The 14,533-nt window shown below is 51.3% G+C and overlaps 1 protein-coding gene across 3 annotated transcripts in view; it reads left to right on the top strand.

The window, feature by feature from the left end:
* Window positions 1-281: 281 nt before the first annotated feature.
* The window catches only part of LOC122711934, a 197,224-nt gene continuing 182,972 nt past the window's right edge, over window positions 282-14,533 (top strand). For all 3 annotated transcript variants that reach the window (XR_006346231.1, XM_043931130.1, XM_043931129.1), the window contains exon 1: window positions 282-2,795. Coding sequence is in view for 2 of the 3 variants with exons in the window: in XM_043931130.1 (XP_043787065.1) it covers window positions 1,460-2,795 (1,336 nt within the window). In the remaining variant the exon portion in view is untranslated. The remainder of the gene's footprint in view (window positions 2,796-14,533) is intronic.

Here is a 14,533-nt window from a genome sequence, read left to right as displayed (position 1 = left end):
CGAAACGTCGACAAGTTTGGACGGTGACGGGGAGGAAAAGGTGGAAGAATCGTGTGGTAAAACTGAGCAGTGAAGTGCGTCGCAAGGGCTAGACTTCGACGGTCGACACTACCAACCGCGCGAGAGCCCCGTGAGTATATTTAAATAGTGTGTCTCTCTGACTGGTCAGAGGAAGCCGACAGTTTCTTGGTCTTCTTCGTCGTCGTCGTCGTCGTCGTCGTCGTCGTCATCGTTATCCTCTTCTTCTTCTTCTTCTTCTTCTTCTTCTTCTTCTACTTCTTGTTTTTCTTGTTCTTCTTATTCTTCATCTTCTTCTTCTTCTTCTTCTTCTTTCTCTCTTCCTCTCTTCCTCTCTTCCTTCTTCTTCTTATTCTACCGCTCCTTCCTACGTCGTGTGTCATCATCCTCGGCTTTTCCTCGTTCGGAGTGCAACGTGATACGACGAGAGACCGGGCCACGACATCGGGGGTGGCGCGAAATTCTTTATCGACTCTCGACGATTTATTTCGAGATACGGAAACAGTGTCGCCGGCGGAGGAGTGGCGAGAAGAAGACTGCGAGCGAAGGAATACGAACAGTGTCGCAGATGATTTCTAATCCATCGGTTCGATGACGAAACGGTTAACGGGAACGATCGATCATCCATCGTCGAAAACGTTGGAAAACGGTTCGAATTACGCAGAAACGTGAATGCTTCTTTATTCCAAATATCGGAGTATCGCGTAGCGATATACATGTAAGAAGGAAAATATTTACAACGGGACGGACAAGAAGGGAGCGAGAAGACGGCGAGAGGATAAACAATCGCGAATCGACTGGCGTGCTTACGAATAGAGTGGAATCGCGGGCAGAATGTTATTCTCGAACGATAGACAGGATGATCGCGATTTTTGAACTGTACGTTTCGATGCGGTTTAGAGGGAGCGGAATCGGGGGACGTGATCGTTTTCGATAATCGCGGATAGATCTCGCAGTACGAAATTTCGGTGTTGGTGCCGCCATCCATCCATCGAGATCCATCATCAAGGATGAAGAGGACGGTACTGCGTTGGTCGAAGAGCGGACAGCCGAGAATCTGTCAGGTGGAAGTCCCGATGTTGTGCTGCTATCGGTGGTACAACACTTCGTGAACAGTGTTATCGCATTCTCCGACGACCGAAACCCGAAACCACGGGAGGGGAGCGAGCGAAAGGGGAGGTGTCGCGGGAAAAAAAAAAGACCAGTTTCGGAACGAATGAATCTTGGCTGAGGAAAAGAGGAGTGGAAGAGAGAGAGAGGAGGACGCGGCATCGACAGAGAGACGGATCCTCTCTCGCGTGGGAACTTTGGAGCCTCGAATTCTCCAAGTCGAAGAACGAAAGATAGGGGGTGGAAGGGAGGTGTGCCAGAGAACGGTGTGGTGCGTTCGGGGTGACCGAGGTGTCGACCTCACCCCCGATCAAACCTGCAACCAGGTCGGATGATGTGGGCGTCTCTGTTTTTGGCCGGGATCTTAAGCGGCTGGTGGGGCGCACTGGCGCTCGCTGCGGCACCCCCCGCCAATCGGAACTCCCTCGAGGAGACGTCGACGAGGACCACCAGCGACCATCTACCATCGATGAGCATCGCCGCCGTTGAAAAGCCCCTCGATTACCGTTCACCAACTTGGAACTTCGTTACGCGAACTATCGATAGACGCGAGCTACGAACAGCCGAGCAGACCCTCGCTCAACCTACCACAGATTACAAATTACCGGTTCACGACGTCCTCCCAACGTCCTCCCGGCCGACAACCGACCAACAACGATCGAAACGACTCCACCAACACCACCACCACCACCATTACCAACACCAGGGGAGATCGGTGTCGGACGCGCAACTTGCCGAGAACGATAAACGATTCGTCGAGGAGGAGTCGAATTCGGAGTGGGCATCCCACCGAGAGTATTCTTCCACGAGGATCGTGGAATCCTCGGCCGGATATCGAACAGTTTCCGCTGTTTCGGTCAACCTTCACCCCCAGCATGGCTCGAAGGAAGAGTACATGGCTTCGGGGGAAGAGTTGGACGACACGATACGCGAGGTGTTCGTGTCCTCGTCGAAACGGGTCAACGATCATCGTCGTCTCGAGGACGAGGCGAACGTTCGTCCAGAGATGGAGGAGTCTGGATTGAGCCGGTTACCTCGTCACTCGTCGTCGACGCAAACGCCGATTCTTTACTCGTCCGGGACCGAGTCGACGATGGAGAGGCCGCGCGTGATCAGATCGACCAAGCAACGACCAAAGAATCGTACGAAAGCGGATTCTCCGCGGGAGCAACGGCGAAGATGTCGAAACAAGGGTTGCCGGGGTCAGAATTGGTGCCCCGACGTCGATGTTGGGAACAGAGCTTACCTGGCGCCAACGGTGTTCGAGGGGAAGGCGAGGAGCATGTCGTCGGTAAGGAAACCGGGCTCGAACTATGCGGTAACGTTCGAGGTGAAGCAAGTATACAAGAGCCAGCCCGGTTTCCAACCGCTTCAGAAGAACGACAGCGTGAGGTTACACTTTCGGGACAAATCGGCGCCCGGGAAGTCGACCGTATGCGGCTACGACACCGACGGGAAGCAGCAGCAGCAGCAGCAGCAGCAGCAGCAACAGCAACAGCAACGCGATAATCAGAGTGGTGTGGTGCGAGCCAATATTAAGAGGGGTAAAGTGTATCTAGTGTTTGTGAACCGCGTGGGACCCAGAAACTTCACGATCCTCGGTGAGCCCGTGATACGAAGCAAGAAGAACGAACAGGCGGTGCAGGCTGTCATTCGACCGGATTACGGTGAGTACGATTATCATCTCTCGCCCATTAATCTAAGAGCTTCGCTCTCCACGCCTCTGAAACGACTATTGAGAACGATCGGGAGTTATTGCAGCTGCGTGCTTTCGATCCGCGACCTCCCCATCTATCGCATCGGGTCGCATCTCTCGACGATGCGTGTTCTCTCTCTCCATTCGCTATTATTTCGATGTTTCGTACCGTGTAACCCGATGTTACACCGGTATCGAAAACACGTTACATTTCATTCTGAATTCCGTTAAAAAATCTTTCACCGATGCGCTATCTTGTTTTCCATTTTTTTTTTTTCCTTTTTTTTTTTTTTGCGTTTTTTTCGTTTTTTTCGTTCTCCGTTTTTTAATATCATACGCGTAGATGCTTGGACGCGAAGCCACCGTGACATTTCTCCGATACGCGCGGATTATATACGATGGAAAAGGAAAAAAGACAGAGAGAGAGAGAGAGAGAGAGAGAGAGAAAAGAAAAATAAAAAGAAAGAAACGATATTCGCCTCGCGCTAGAAACCTAATCCGGCCGCGATGCAAACTCGTAGAACGTCTTTCGGCTTCGGCAAAATCATTCCCGACAGTTAGAACCGTGAACAATAAATTGTAACCACGGTTTGACGCTATTACTTATCGTATCTGAGACTCGTTTCTGGCTGTGCTAGCACGCCCACGTAGAAGAGAAGAGGTGCTTTCCTCGAGGCGCGTAATCGAGACGCGAACACGCGTATATTTAAACCGCCACGTAAGTTGGATCGCCTTCAAGTCGGCGTGCGTGGCTCGCTCGCACACGCGAGCGGCCGAGTGCCTCGGCCACTCTCGTCGTCGCCTTTTCTTCTTCTTTCCTATTCGAACAGCGGCGATCGGCCACCACCACCACCACCACCACCACCACCACCATCACCATCATCACCGATACATAGACGATCGCGACACAAAAGCGATCGGGGCATTTCCACCGGAACACGAGACCAGTAACGAGCGTCAAGTTTTGAAGGTGGTCCAATTTGCTCGCGGTTCAACGCGCTCCTTTCCTCTCCCGTTCCTCTCCTTCCCTCCGCGGCGATCACCGGCCAAAGACTCGGCGACGATGACGACGACCACGTCGACGACGTCGACCACGACGACGATTTGATTTATCGCGATAAGTCGCGTAGATATCGAAAGTAGCTCGTCACCGAACATCTGCGAGGCTTTTTTTGACGAATTGTCGTCGTCGTCGAGCACATGTGGCCTGCCTTTTCACCGGTGACACTCGGTGTTTTCCAACTCCGGCCATGATACCACGCTTCCATTCGATGTTAACCGGTTGTTTGTTCGATTAGTCACGACAAGAATTACATATTTTGCAAATATATCTCGAGATCGTCGATTAATCGACGTGACACAATCGCGTAGATAACAATGCGTCACTCGATGAGGCAGCTAGTTTTCAGAAACACGCGTAACGACTAGCGTGACAAATATATATATAATATATATATATATTCCGATTGGGTTGGTTAAGGGGAAGATTATTGCAGATATCTGGATTTTTCGAAGGTCGAGGATGATCGAGTCGTCCCCCCAAAAGCGCGAATATCGAAGCAAAGGTGGCAAAAGTTCTTTGATGCTTCTTCCCCCCCTCCCTCGCGGCATCTTGGCTCGAGGCTCTCGTTAGCGTCGCTCTCGAATCGCTCCTCTCGTTTACGAGTTGAGAATTGTTGGTCCCGTTCGACCCCACCTCCCTCCACCTGTGCGTATTACACACATCCTCGTTGACGCGTATCGAAAGTTTTCGCGACTTATCCCATTATCAGGCGCCCGAGTATCTCGTCTCGGTAGCTTCGTCGCCTCGTCTCCGCCTCTTAAACCGATTTATCATGTACGGGTGAACGTCGAGGGGTAAAATTGGATTCCCTTGGAGCTTCGAATCTTGATAATCTCGTCGAATCTTTGTCACGGATCGTTAAAAAAAAAAAAAAAGAAGTCTCGCGATGGCGCCTCGTAAATCTGCCTCCCCGTTACGCAAGATATTTTCTTATCGAGAAATTATTCCCACTCGTATTTATAATAATTCACTCGGTAAGCTCGATATACGTAATATCGGATAACCAAAGTTTACATCGGGTTTGTTTGTTTGGGTGTGTGAATACATTCGAAAGTAAAAACGCTCTCTCGATCGAGATTATTTCTTTCTTCCCCCCCCTCCCCCAACACGAGAATAATAATCGTTGTGATCATCTGTCAACGCTAAAACTCCGCAGGAATATTTTTTTCGCGAAGAAGTATCCTTCGAAAGTTTCCCGTCCAACTATGCATTCGCCCCTCTCTCACTCCTTTCCTTTCTTCTCAATTCGGGAAAACTACGACGACGAAGCGCACGAAGGTGGGCCAAGCGAGGGAAGGGTTGGGAGATCGGGCGTGAAAAGAGGCGCAAACGCGTCTGGTGCGTTCGGCGACGGTTCGTTGATCCGCGATCCGCAAAAGCGGGTCCGCCAGCCCTTCTCCCGGTTGCCGGTGACTAAGCCAGACGGGGGGAGGGGAGGGGGGGGGCGGGGGGGACCCGGGACGTCAATTATAAGGCCTTAATCGGAAACCCGTCCTTACTTCTGTTGGCTTTACACTCCCGTCCATGCCACCCGAGCGAGACAGCGTCGAAGAAAAACGGAATATCGAGAGCATAGTCGTGTCGCGGGCGACTATCCTCGTCGTCACTTGTCCCGGCCTCCCTCGGATACAGTAGGCTGTTATCGTATCCTCTCTCTGCTCTCTTCTCGCCTTTGCCCGATCCGCCTGGATCGCGCTTCTTCGATTCCAGATTGCCAGATTCTGGCTCGCTCGGGGGTTATAGGTTGCGCCGTACGAGAATCAATCGGGACGCAACGACGAATTTCGATCCTTCGAATCGACTACTAATAAATTTCTCTCTCGTTGTTATTTAAACAAACTGCATCCCATGAGACGCATCGCTATCGAATTCTTCGATCCCTCCTTCGATCGGTGAAGATCGTCAACGTCCGTTTTTCGTTTAAATCGACTCTCCTCTCTCCCACGATTAATGAACTTCGGAGCGTAATCTCGAAAGCGAAAGATAAGCGGGGCATTTAAAGCCCCCGTATCTGTAGTTTACGGGAAAACGTTTAGTCATGCGTGTCGCACGTTTCCCCCTTATCATCGATGCATCGTGGCAACGTTTATTACCTCGATACACGATCCGCACGGGGATAAATATATATATATATCGTAATACGGCGGATAAAGAAGGGAAAACGATTCGATCCTTTTCGGAAGCCGGTGCCCCACCGGGCCGGATTAAGAGCATTTCTCGCGTTCGCAGAAATTTCTACGTTCTATTCTTGGATCGTACGGCCACGGTGCACGATACAACACGATTGCGCATTATGGTGTAACTAGCGGAGAGTTGGACGCCGCGATATCTGCCTCCGTTCTTTCGTCCGTTCGCCCGTTCCACTGATACACACGCGATATCGCGTTATCGTGCAACAGCCGCTAGAATCTTGGAGCCGCGATATGTCGGCACGATGACAGCTCTCGAAACAGACGGCTCGCAGCTATTTCCAGTTATTTCGGCGATTCCTTCTCGATCGTAATTTCTCCTTTCTTTCTCCCTTCGAGAATTTTGCGGGAGGGAGGGTGTATCCATCGAAGGCCGGAGAAACATATGCCGCGTTATCCACGATACGGGGGATCACCGTAGAAATTAATCGGCGTCGATTATCCGATGGGCGTATGTAGGACGCGTATCGTCGTGCAACGGTGCCTACGGTGCAACGGTGCCCGGTGCGGATAGTCGAACGAATGCTTCGAAAAAGAATTCGTATTCTCGCTTTTCATCCAAACTTTTCGTTCCCCTTAAGTTAACACGCGTTTCGAGGCAAATCCCTCTAACGGAGGGATCGTATCCGATCGTTTCCGTTCAAAATGAAACGATAAACGGCGAACGGTTGTGCTCGCCCCTGTCAGGAACGTGAACCACCTTCGAAAGTCGAATATATGGGTCATGGATAAAATAGGGATGATCGTATTAGCGCCTCGTGCTATCAAGATCAGCGGGTTAATTAACGAAATAGGAGCGTGGTTACGCGCTCGAGACTCGATCCGAGGAGAATTTCGGCGATCCATTTCCGTCCGTTGCCCCCGGCCGATCCTCCCCGAGGACCGTCGATGAGGCATAATTGGCGACTTAGCGGGAACAGTGCTCGTTCGTACACCGGGACCGCGAGATTGATCGTGGAAGGAAGGGGAGTAAGGCACAAGGGCATCGGGAGAGGAGTAGCGAGGAGATGGATAGAGTTGGCCACGTTAGAGACAAAGCGAGGTGTACGTAGCTGGTGTAGAAGAGAAAGAGAGAGAGAGAGAGAGAGAGAGAGAGAGAGGGAGTGAGGGGAGGGGCGGTAGGGGTGAAAGAGGAAGGAACGAAGAAAGAAAGAAAGGAATAGGGGAGAGAAGTGGGCCCGGGCGGTGGGAGGGCGGGGGGGAGGGAAATCGGCACGTACGTATCCAGAGCACGTACGGCCCTGTGCCCATACTCAGAGGAACCCGCAGGTACGCTCTATATACCGGTGGACGGTGGCTCACGCACAGGCGGACGGTCGCACACGCACGTGCATAAGGTGGTGGTAGGGGTATGCGAGTGGATCAGGGTGGGGGACCACACGTGTGGTGTGTGTATACACTGTAGCGGCGAGCAGGTAGACTGCTGGGCGGCCGGCCGATCCAGCCTCGAGCACGAGGTCTCCGAGGTGATCCGCCGCCGCCGCCACCGCCGCCGCTGCTGCTGTTGCTGCTGCTCCTGCCGCCGCCGCCGCCGCCGCCGTCGATCTGGAGAACCGGTGCTCTCTCTCTCTCTCTCTCTCTCTCTTTCTCTTCATACCGCTGCCTCGCTCCACCTGGCTCGCTCGCATCGAAATTAGTTTACCCGGAATGCGATTGCATAGCGATGCGCCGTGGTACGCTCGTTCCGTCGCGACATTCGGACCTTTCGCGTCACCTTCGCGAATCCTTTTCATTTATCTTTTTTTTTTTTTTTTTTTTTTAGATAATTAATTCCTTTTCCTTTTGGAAAATTAATTTGAGAGAGAGAGAGAGAGAGGGAGGGGGAAGATCGATCGATGGTGAAAGCCAGCTTCACCGATCGGGATAGTGTCCACTACGCGGGGTGATCGAAGCGTGACGCGACGCTGTTACAAAGTCCTTCGTTCGTCCGGTGAAATTCCACGCTTCCACGCTGGAATTTATATCCCGCTATATATATATATATATATATTTTATATATATATATATATATATATATGTGTGTGTATATATATAACGAAACTACGAGTTTCTCTCTTCTCCCATCGATATTTATAATCTCGGATTAACGATCGGGCCGATGTAATAAAACATAATATACATAACTCGGAATAGGACTCGAAATAGCAATCCCACAGCGTTAATACGTGCAGGTTTAACGTAATAATTCGATCGCGATAAATGGGAACAGGTCCCTGTCGAGCGGTCGATTCCGACGGTACGACGAACTGGAACACGGAATAAATTGCGGCATGTCGTTCGCTATGTTGTCGACGATCGAGTAGACTGCTGGGCGACTGCCGATCTAACGTGGCCGGTCACTCAAGCGTGATTATTTTTAGCGATCCCGAGCGTGGAGCGATCAGTGAACGGTGAACCGCGTCGATGTGCCTCGTGAAACGGCCGCGCGGAGACCGCTTATCCGCTCGCAGACCAGATTCTCCCCTCCCCCCATCCTCCCCGATAATGAAACCCGACATTATCACGCTCGACCCGATAACGTCTATTCCCGCGATCCTCTTATCGTCCCAATTTCGTCCAAGCCGTTGTTCCGCGATCCAACAAACAACGCCGAATCCAACTTTCCCGCGAATTCTGTTCTTCCAAAAATTCTATCTCCACGAAATTTTTGTCCGACCGATCGATCGCCGTGCAGGAATTCACTCGTATACTCGATGATGAAAGACGCGCGCCTCACCCTTTCGAGGCAAGAGAGAGAGAGAGTTACGATTCCCTTTTCTCCCTCGAATTCTCCTCCCTCGAGGGGGGATTTCGATGGAAATGTTTTCCCTTCGATGCGAGCTGGCCTCTTGGATTCACGAAATGTGGCCAGCATCAACTATTGCCGTAGGACAATCAATGTTCCCGGATACAATGCGATAATTTGCTATCGGTTGTCGTCATCGCCGATTGAATTACGGCCATATCATTATCGTACCGGGGCATTTCTGACGCTCGACTACTTCTGCCAGGGACATAACGTTCCCTCGTGATTAACGATGCCTCGACGCTTGTCCCTTCCCCCCTCGAGTCCTCTCTTTAAGCAGCGAGCGCGTCCGCGTTTGGAAAATCGCGGAACGGTGGTGTATCCGTTCTTCTTCGTTCGGAAAGAAGAAGATTTCTTTTCCCTTTCTCGGTCGAAAACGCGAAATGGAACGAGTAAATGGGTATTTTTATACGTCGCGAATCACGGTAACGAGGTGAATGTTAAGATATCGTTAATCTTTAATGACTGCTCGCTGGCAGCAATCCGAAGCCTCGCGTCCCGCTTTCGCGAAATTCAAGGTTCCAAACTTAAAGTCAACGCACGCGTATCGTGTCGCAACAATCACGTGGTGGCGTTGCTATATACGCGACCGATCGATCCATCCATCCATCCATCCATCCATCCATCCATCCATCCATCGAGCAATGATGAACTTTTGCTCCTTGTTATCCGCGCGAAAGTGATACAAAAAAAAGAAAAAAACAAAGAGAGAGAATCGAAAGAGAAAAGAAAAAGAGTCCAAACGACACAGCGTTCCAAGAAACACGATTCTCCTCTCGTCCCTCTCCGCTCTTCGATTTTCTCTCCACTCTCTTCACTACTAGCCCATGGAAAACGCTTTGGTATCTCGTTAAAAACTCGGTAAAAAGTTGGAGCTAGGATCCCGCCTCCCCTCCTCTCTCTCTCTCTCTCTTCCTCCCTTTCCCCGTTTTCTTTTTAACCTCGATTTCAACCTCCGCCACGAACGAGCCAGCAAAAAAAAGACAGGCTGTCGATAACATGTGTTTTCCCTCCCGGTTCAGGCCCCCTCCTCTCCTTCTGGCGTCTCTCTATCAACCGACTGCCCTTCCTACACACGCTTCTTTTCTAGCCGGAATAAGGGATGAGCCGGCTTAAAGAGTCGTAGATTGAATATCACGGGGCCACAGCTTGGCGGATACGCCCACCGATTTGTATGCCGAACGCGACTCACCCTTCCCCCCCCCCCCTCCGCGAAGCTCTCTATTTTTTCTTCTCTATTCACTTCTTCCTCGCTCCACTTTTCCGCAGATTCCTCCTCCTACCTATTCCCAGATCAGACGTTTTCCTTTAACCAGACCACCCGTGGAGCTCACGATCCACGGTCAAATTTACGCTCCTCCGTTTACGGTCCTCCACGTTTCGTTGTTCTTTCGCTTTCCGGTTGACGTTCACACCGTGGACCGTTCTTCCCTCTCGCGACGTTACTTATCCCTTGCTTTATCCCGCACAATTCTTGTATTCTTGTATTCTTCTTTCCTTTTTTTCTTTTTTTTTTTTTTTTAATTTTCGACGCGACTCGACGCGATTTTTCGCGCGGTCCGACCGAGGTACGGAAGCGATATCGACGGAAAATACGAAGGAGAAGAGGAAGAAGAAGAAAAAATATAGAAGACCGGCTGACGTAACGGCGACTAGGAGCTGGTAGATCAGACGTTCGGCTCGTTGTCGCGGTTATAAATAACCCTACTCACGGAGTATTATTTCCGAACGGTCTAGAACCCATTCGGATCTATGAAAGAGGTCACGTAACGCACGGTGGCGCGGGAAAAGAATAGGAGGACGAGGGAATCCGTCGGTTTTCGATCCATCTAACGCCTGTACCTGTATCGTTCAGAGTTCAAAAAAAAAAAAAAAAAGAAAAAGAAAGAAAAAGTGCTCAAAAAGCGGAACTATCGTTTTTCGATAGATTTAAACGATTAAACGAAGCCAAGAGATGTTCTCGCATCGGAGAAAGAGTCGGAAGAGTAGCAAAGTTGAGAGAGAGAGACAGAGAGAAAGATCTCTCTCCCCCTTCCAAGACGTACAATCGCCAGACAATTTGATAATTAACGAGGAGCCGAGCTGCTGCTCTCCGACTTGTTAAATAATTCGTGGATCGGATACCTTTGACGAACACCCGTATTTGCGAAACTACGGAGAGAGCTTTGTCGTCCTTCCTCGCCGGCAACCCCATCCAAGGGGGTGGAATGCGCTTGTTCAAGGTTGTCGCGAGCTCTCTCTCTCTCTCTCTCTCTCTCTTTCTGTACGCGAATCCGAGCTTCTACCGGTAATCCCGCCGGCTAATCTTCGTTCGTTGGTACGCAACGTTTCTCCTTCACTCACCGATTTTTTCTTTCCCTTTCTCTTTCGTTTAAGAAAGGAGGGAACAAGATCCATGCCAAGACCTGTCCTTTTGTTGAATCGGAATTGTTTGGAAAAATACTTTGCTATTCATCGATGAAAGATTCGCTCGAGTTCGAAATCTTTGGTATGGCAATATGGATTCGATTTTCGTTCAATCGCTATTTCGCCCCGATCAAAGAACGGAGTTAAACGGAGTGGAGAGGATAATAATCGGAGGGTGGGGGATTTGGGTGGCGATTCCATCGGTGTGGAATCGCGAATTCGCAATGGTGGATTCGCGTAAGCGCTCTCGACCGACAGATGGAAAAGCGTTTCGTGTCGGGGGGGGATCGTATCAGGACTGAAATCTTGCCAGGCCCGAGAACACTTGGCCACGGTTAATGCACGGGGAATGGGTCGCCGCACGGAAACACGGTTTTCCTTGGAACACGAGCTAAGAATTCGTGGGAGCATTACGATACGGGATGACGTCAAGTGTGTCAGGGGACACAGGGGCTCTCCCTCTCTCCCTCTCGCTTTAATTCTGCGATCTTGTAAATCCGTGCGAGCGAAAAGTGAAACGTAAAATACTCGGCCCGCTTCTCAACGTTCTATCTCGATTTTGTTTGCTTTGCTAACGAGCGGCGATCGCGCGAGCTCGGGCGGGCGACGCGGAACGCGAGGGGGGCAGTTCTAAATTCATCGCCGGATCTCGATCGTGATCTAAATACTACGCTCCATTACCTTTCTTCCCGATACACTCTTCGTGGATTCTGGCGGAAAACGGACAAACGGACGGACGGACGGACGGACGGACGGACGGAGCGACGAGGGCAAAAGTGCAAGCGAGCAAGGTGAAACACGGGGAATTCGCGGCGTAGGAGGCGATAAAAGAGGCGAGGAAAGAAGCGAAGAAGCTGGAGGGGGAGGGGGGAGGAGAGGAGCGATAAAGAGAAGGAGAGAGGGGAAAGAAAGACAGCAGCGACCAGCGGTCTGGCCGTCATCGCGTAGTCACAACACGCCGCGAGTTATTGCCCCCGAGTGCTCCGCCGAGACCTCCACCTCCGCCTCCTCCTCCTCCTCCTCCTCCTCCTCTCCCTCTCGAGCAGTTGGCATGCCCACTTTTCCTTCGACTTAATTCATCCAATTTTCGCGGCCAAAAAAAGCGAGCATCGTTCCGTAACCGAGCCTCTTCGCTCATGGAGTGGGACAAGGACGAGGAGAGCCTCCCTCCTCGAGAAGAGAGAGAGGGAGACGAAAAAAGAAAAGAAAGACTGGAAAGACGAAAACGAAACGAACGTGGTTGCTGCGCGAGGAGACGCGAATGATGAGATAGTAGGAGGAGGAGGAGGAGGAGGAGGAGGAGGAGGAGGAGACGGCAGCCGGTGTTGGCAGCGTTGGCAGCTCACGAGGAAGGGGATTGATGGCGCGGCGGAGGTGGAGGCGCGGACGAAGAAGAGAGGAAGCGAGGAGGAGAAGAGGGTGTTCGCGAGTGTCTGTCTACCTTCTCGAGACGGAGAAAGCGGGACGAGGGGGAGGAAGAAGACGCCGAAGAAGAAGAGAAAGAGGAAGAAGGAGAAGAAGTTGGCCGTTTTTCCATAAGAACCGGGAAACCTGAAGTCGCGAGGCCAGTCGGAACAATAATTGAATTACACGGAGGAGAAGATACCGCGCGGTGTTGTTTCGTGGCCGGTCGGTCGATGCGGACGAGCCGACCGAGCGTGCCGGCTGCGAGTTCAATTGGACGGAATGTCTGGATGAACCGGGAGGGGGCCTTCGAAAAAAATCCTCTCTTTATTCGACCGTCAGTCTCGTGTCTCTCCTCGCCTCCCCACTAACGCCTTGCCCCGTGTCGACGCGCAGTTGAATTTCCCCAAGAAAGTGCTTCTTCTTTCCGTTTTTCGCCTCCTCCTCGAGTCGTTGAAACGCTCCTCGTAATCACGTAGCCGCTCTCTCTTTCCCTTTCTCTGAAGCGCTCCGCTACAGATAGAGATAGAGACGAACCGAGTACGCCGAGAATTGATGTTTCCAAAACGCGTACAGAGAGAGAGAGAGAGAGACAAATCGATCTGGCTCGTATCCCTGATAGCTTGGGTTTTTTTTATTTTTTTATTTTTTTGTTTTTTAACGCGCGACGGATGAACGAAACAGTATCTGTTTCCCCTGCGTTCAGTTATTCTCGAATTCTCGGACGGATTTCTCGCGAAATCCTTTCTCGCGTCTCTGACAGAGAGAGAGAGAGAGAGAGAGAGAGAATTACTCCGTTATTGAATCGCCGTTTCTCGAAAAGCAGCGTGCTCCGCGAAGATTCGCAGACCCGGTGCCCGTTGTACAATATTTCGTACAATCCTATCTTTCCATCTGGAAGCGCATGCATCGAGTAGGAAGGAGAACAAAGGAGCGGCGGGATACGAGAAATGAGAAATCGAATATGCGACGAATATAATGTTTGGGAGCGCGGTATCGCGGGGTTCGCGACCGACCATGGATTGGCCACGGGGGAGGAGAGGGGAGGGGAAGGGGAAGGGGAACGGAGATCGTTAGACGAACACGTATCGCGGAATACGTATATCGAAGATTCGTATCGAAGCCGCGCGACACGGATTCTTGGGAAGGGCGAGCGAGCGCGTAAACACACGGCAATAACATTGGGGCAATAACATTGGGATAATAAACGGCGCAGTACGTTACGCGTTCCTTGCCAAATTTGTTATTGTTTTAATCGTAGTCGAGAATTCGATAACGGAGCTGTTGGACGCGTAGTAAGCGCTCTCCCGATCCCCGGTAGTGGAACGGCGTGTCACAGCCCGACCGAATAATTGTTCGATTGTTCCGCGTCGAAGTTCGGTTAACCAATACGGAATATAATCGGAATAATCGTTTGTCGTACGGTCGGTTTAATGATCTCGTAAACGTGGCGGCTAAAGCTCGATAATCGTGGCGGCATCGAGGAAAAAAAGAAAGGAGTGGAAAAGGGGAAAAAAAGAGGAAAACAGGGAGGTAGGACGAACACGGTCGATCGGTGGTCGCTTTTCCCACCACCACCGTGAACGAGCGGAGGATCGTCCCGATGCGTCCCTCGGATGCGGGCGAAGGGAAGAAAGGGAGGAGAGGAGGAAGGTGTTCGAAACGCGGGATAAAAAAGGATGGAGAGGAGGAGAGCAGTTGGCGTTGCGTGTCGAGATCGAACCGCAGAAGAGACATCAAGTCGCCGAGAGTCGGTGGAGACAGACGGACGGTGGCATTTGCTCTTAAATCGGCAGATCCCCGTCTTTACTTTCTTTGCATCAAATGCAGTGGTCAACCGGCAGCGCGCTCATGGCGGACGA

Source organism: Apis laboriosa, unplaced genomic scaffold, assembly GCF_014066325.1.
Source record: "Apis laboriosa isolate Shangri-la unplaced genomic scaffold, ASM1406632v1 scaffold18_cov149, whole genome shotgun sequence".
Taxonomy (NCBI): domain Eukaryota; kingdom Metazoa; phylum Arthropoda; class Insecta; order Hymenoptera; family Apidae; genus Apis; species Apis laboriosa.
Note: the sequence above shows the minus strand (reverse complement) of the source record. Positions and strands in the feature narration are given on the sequence as shown.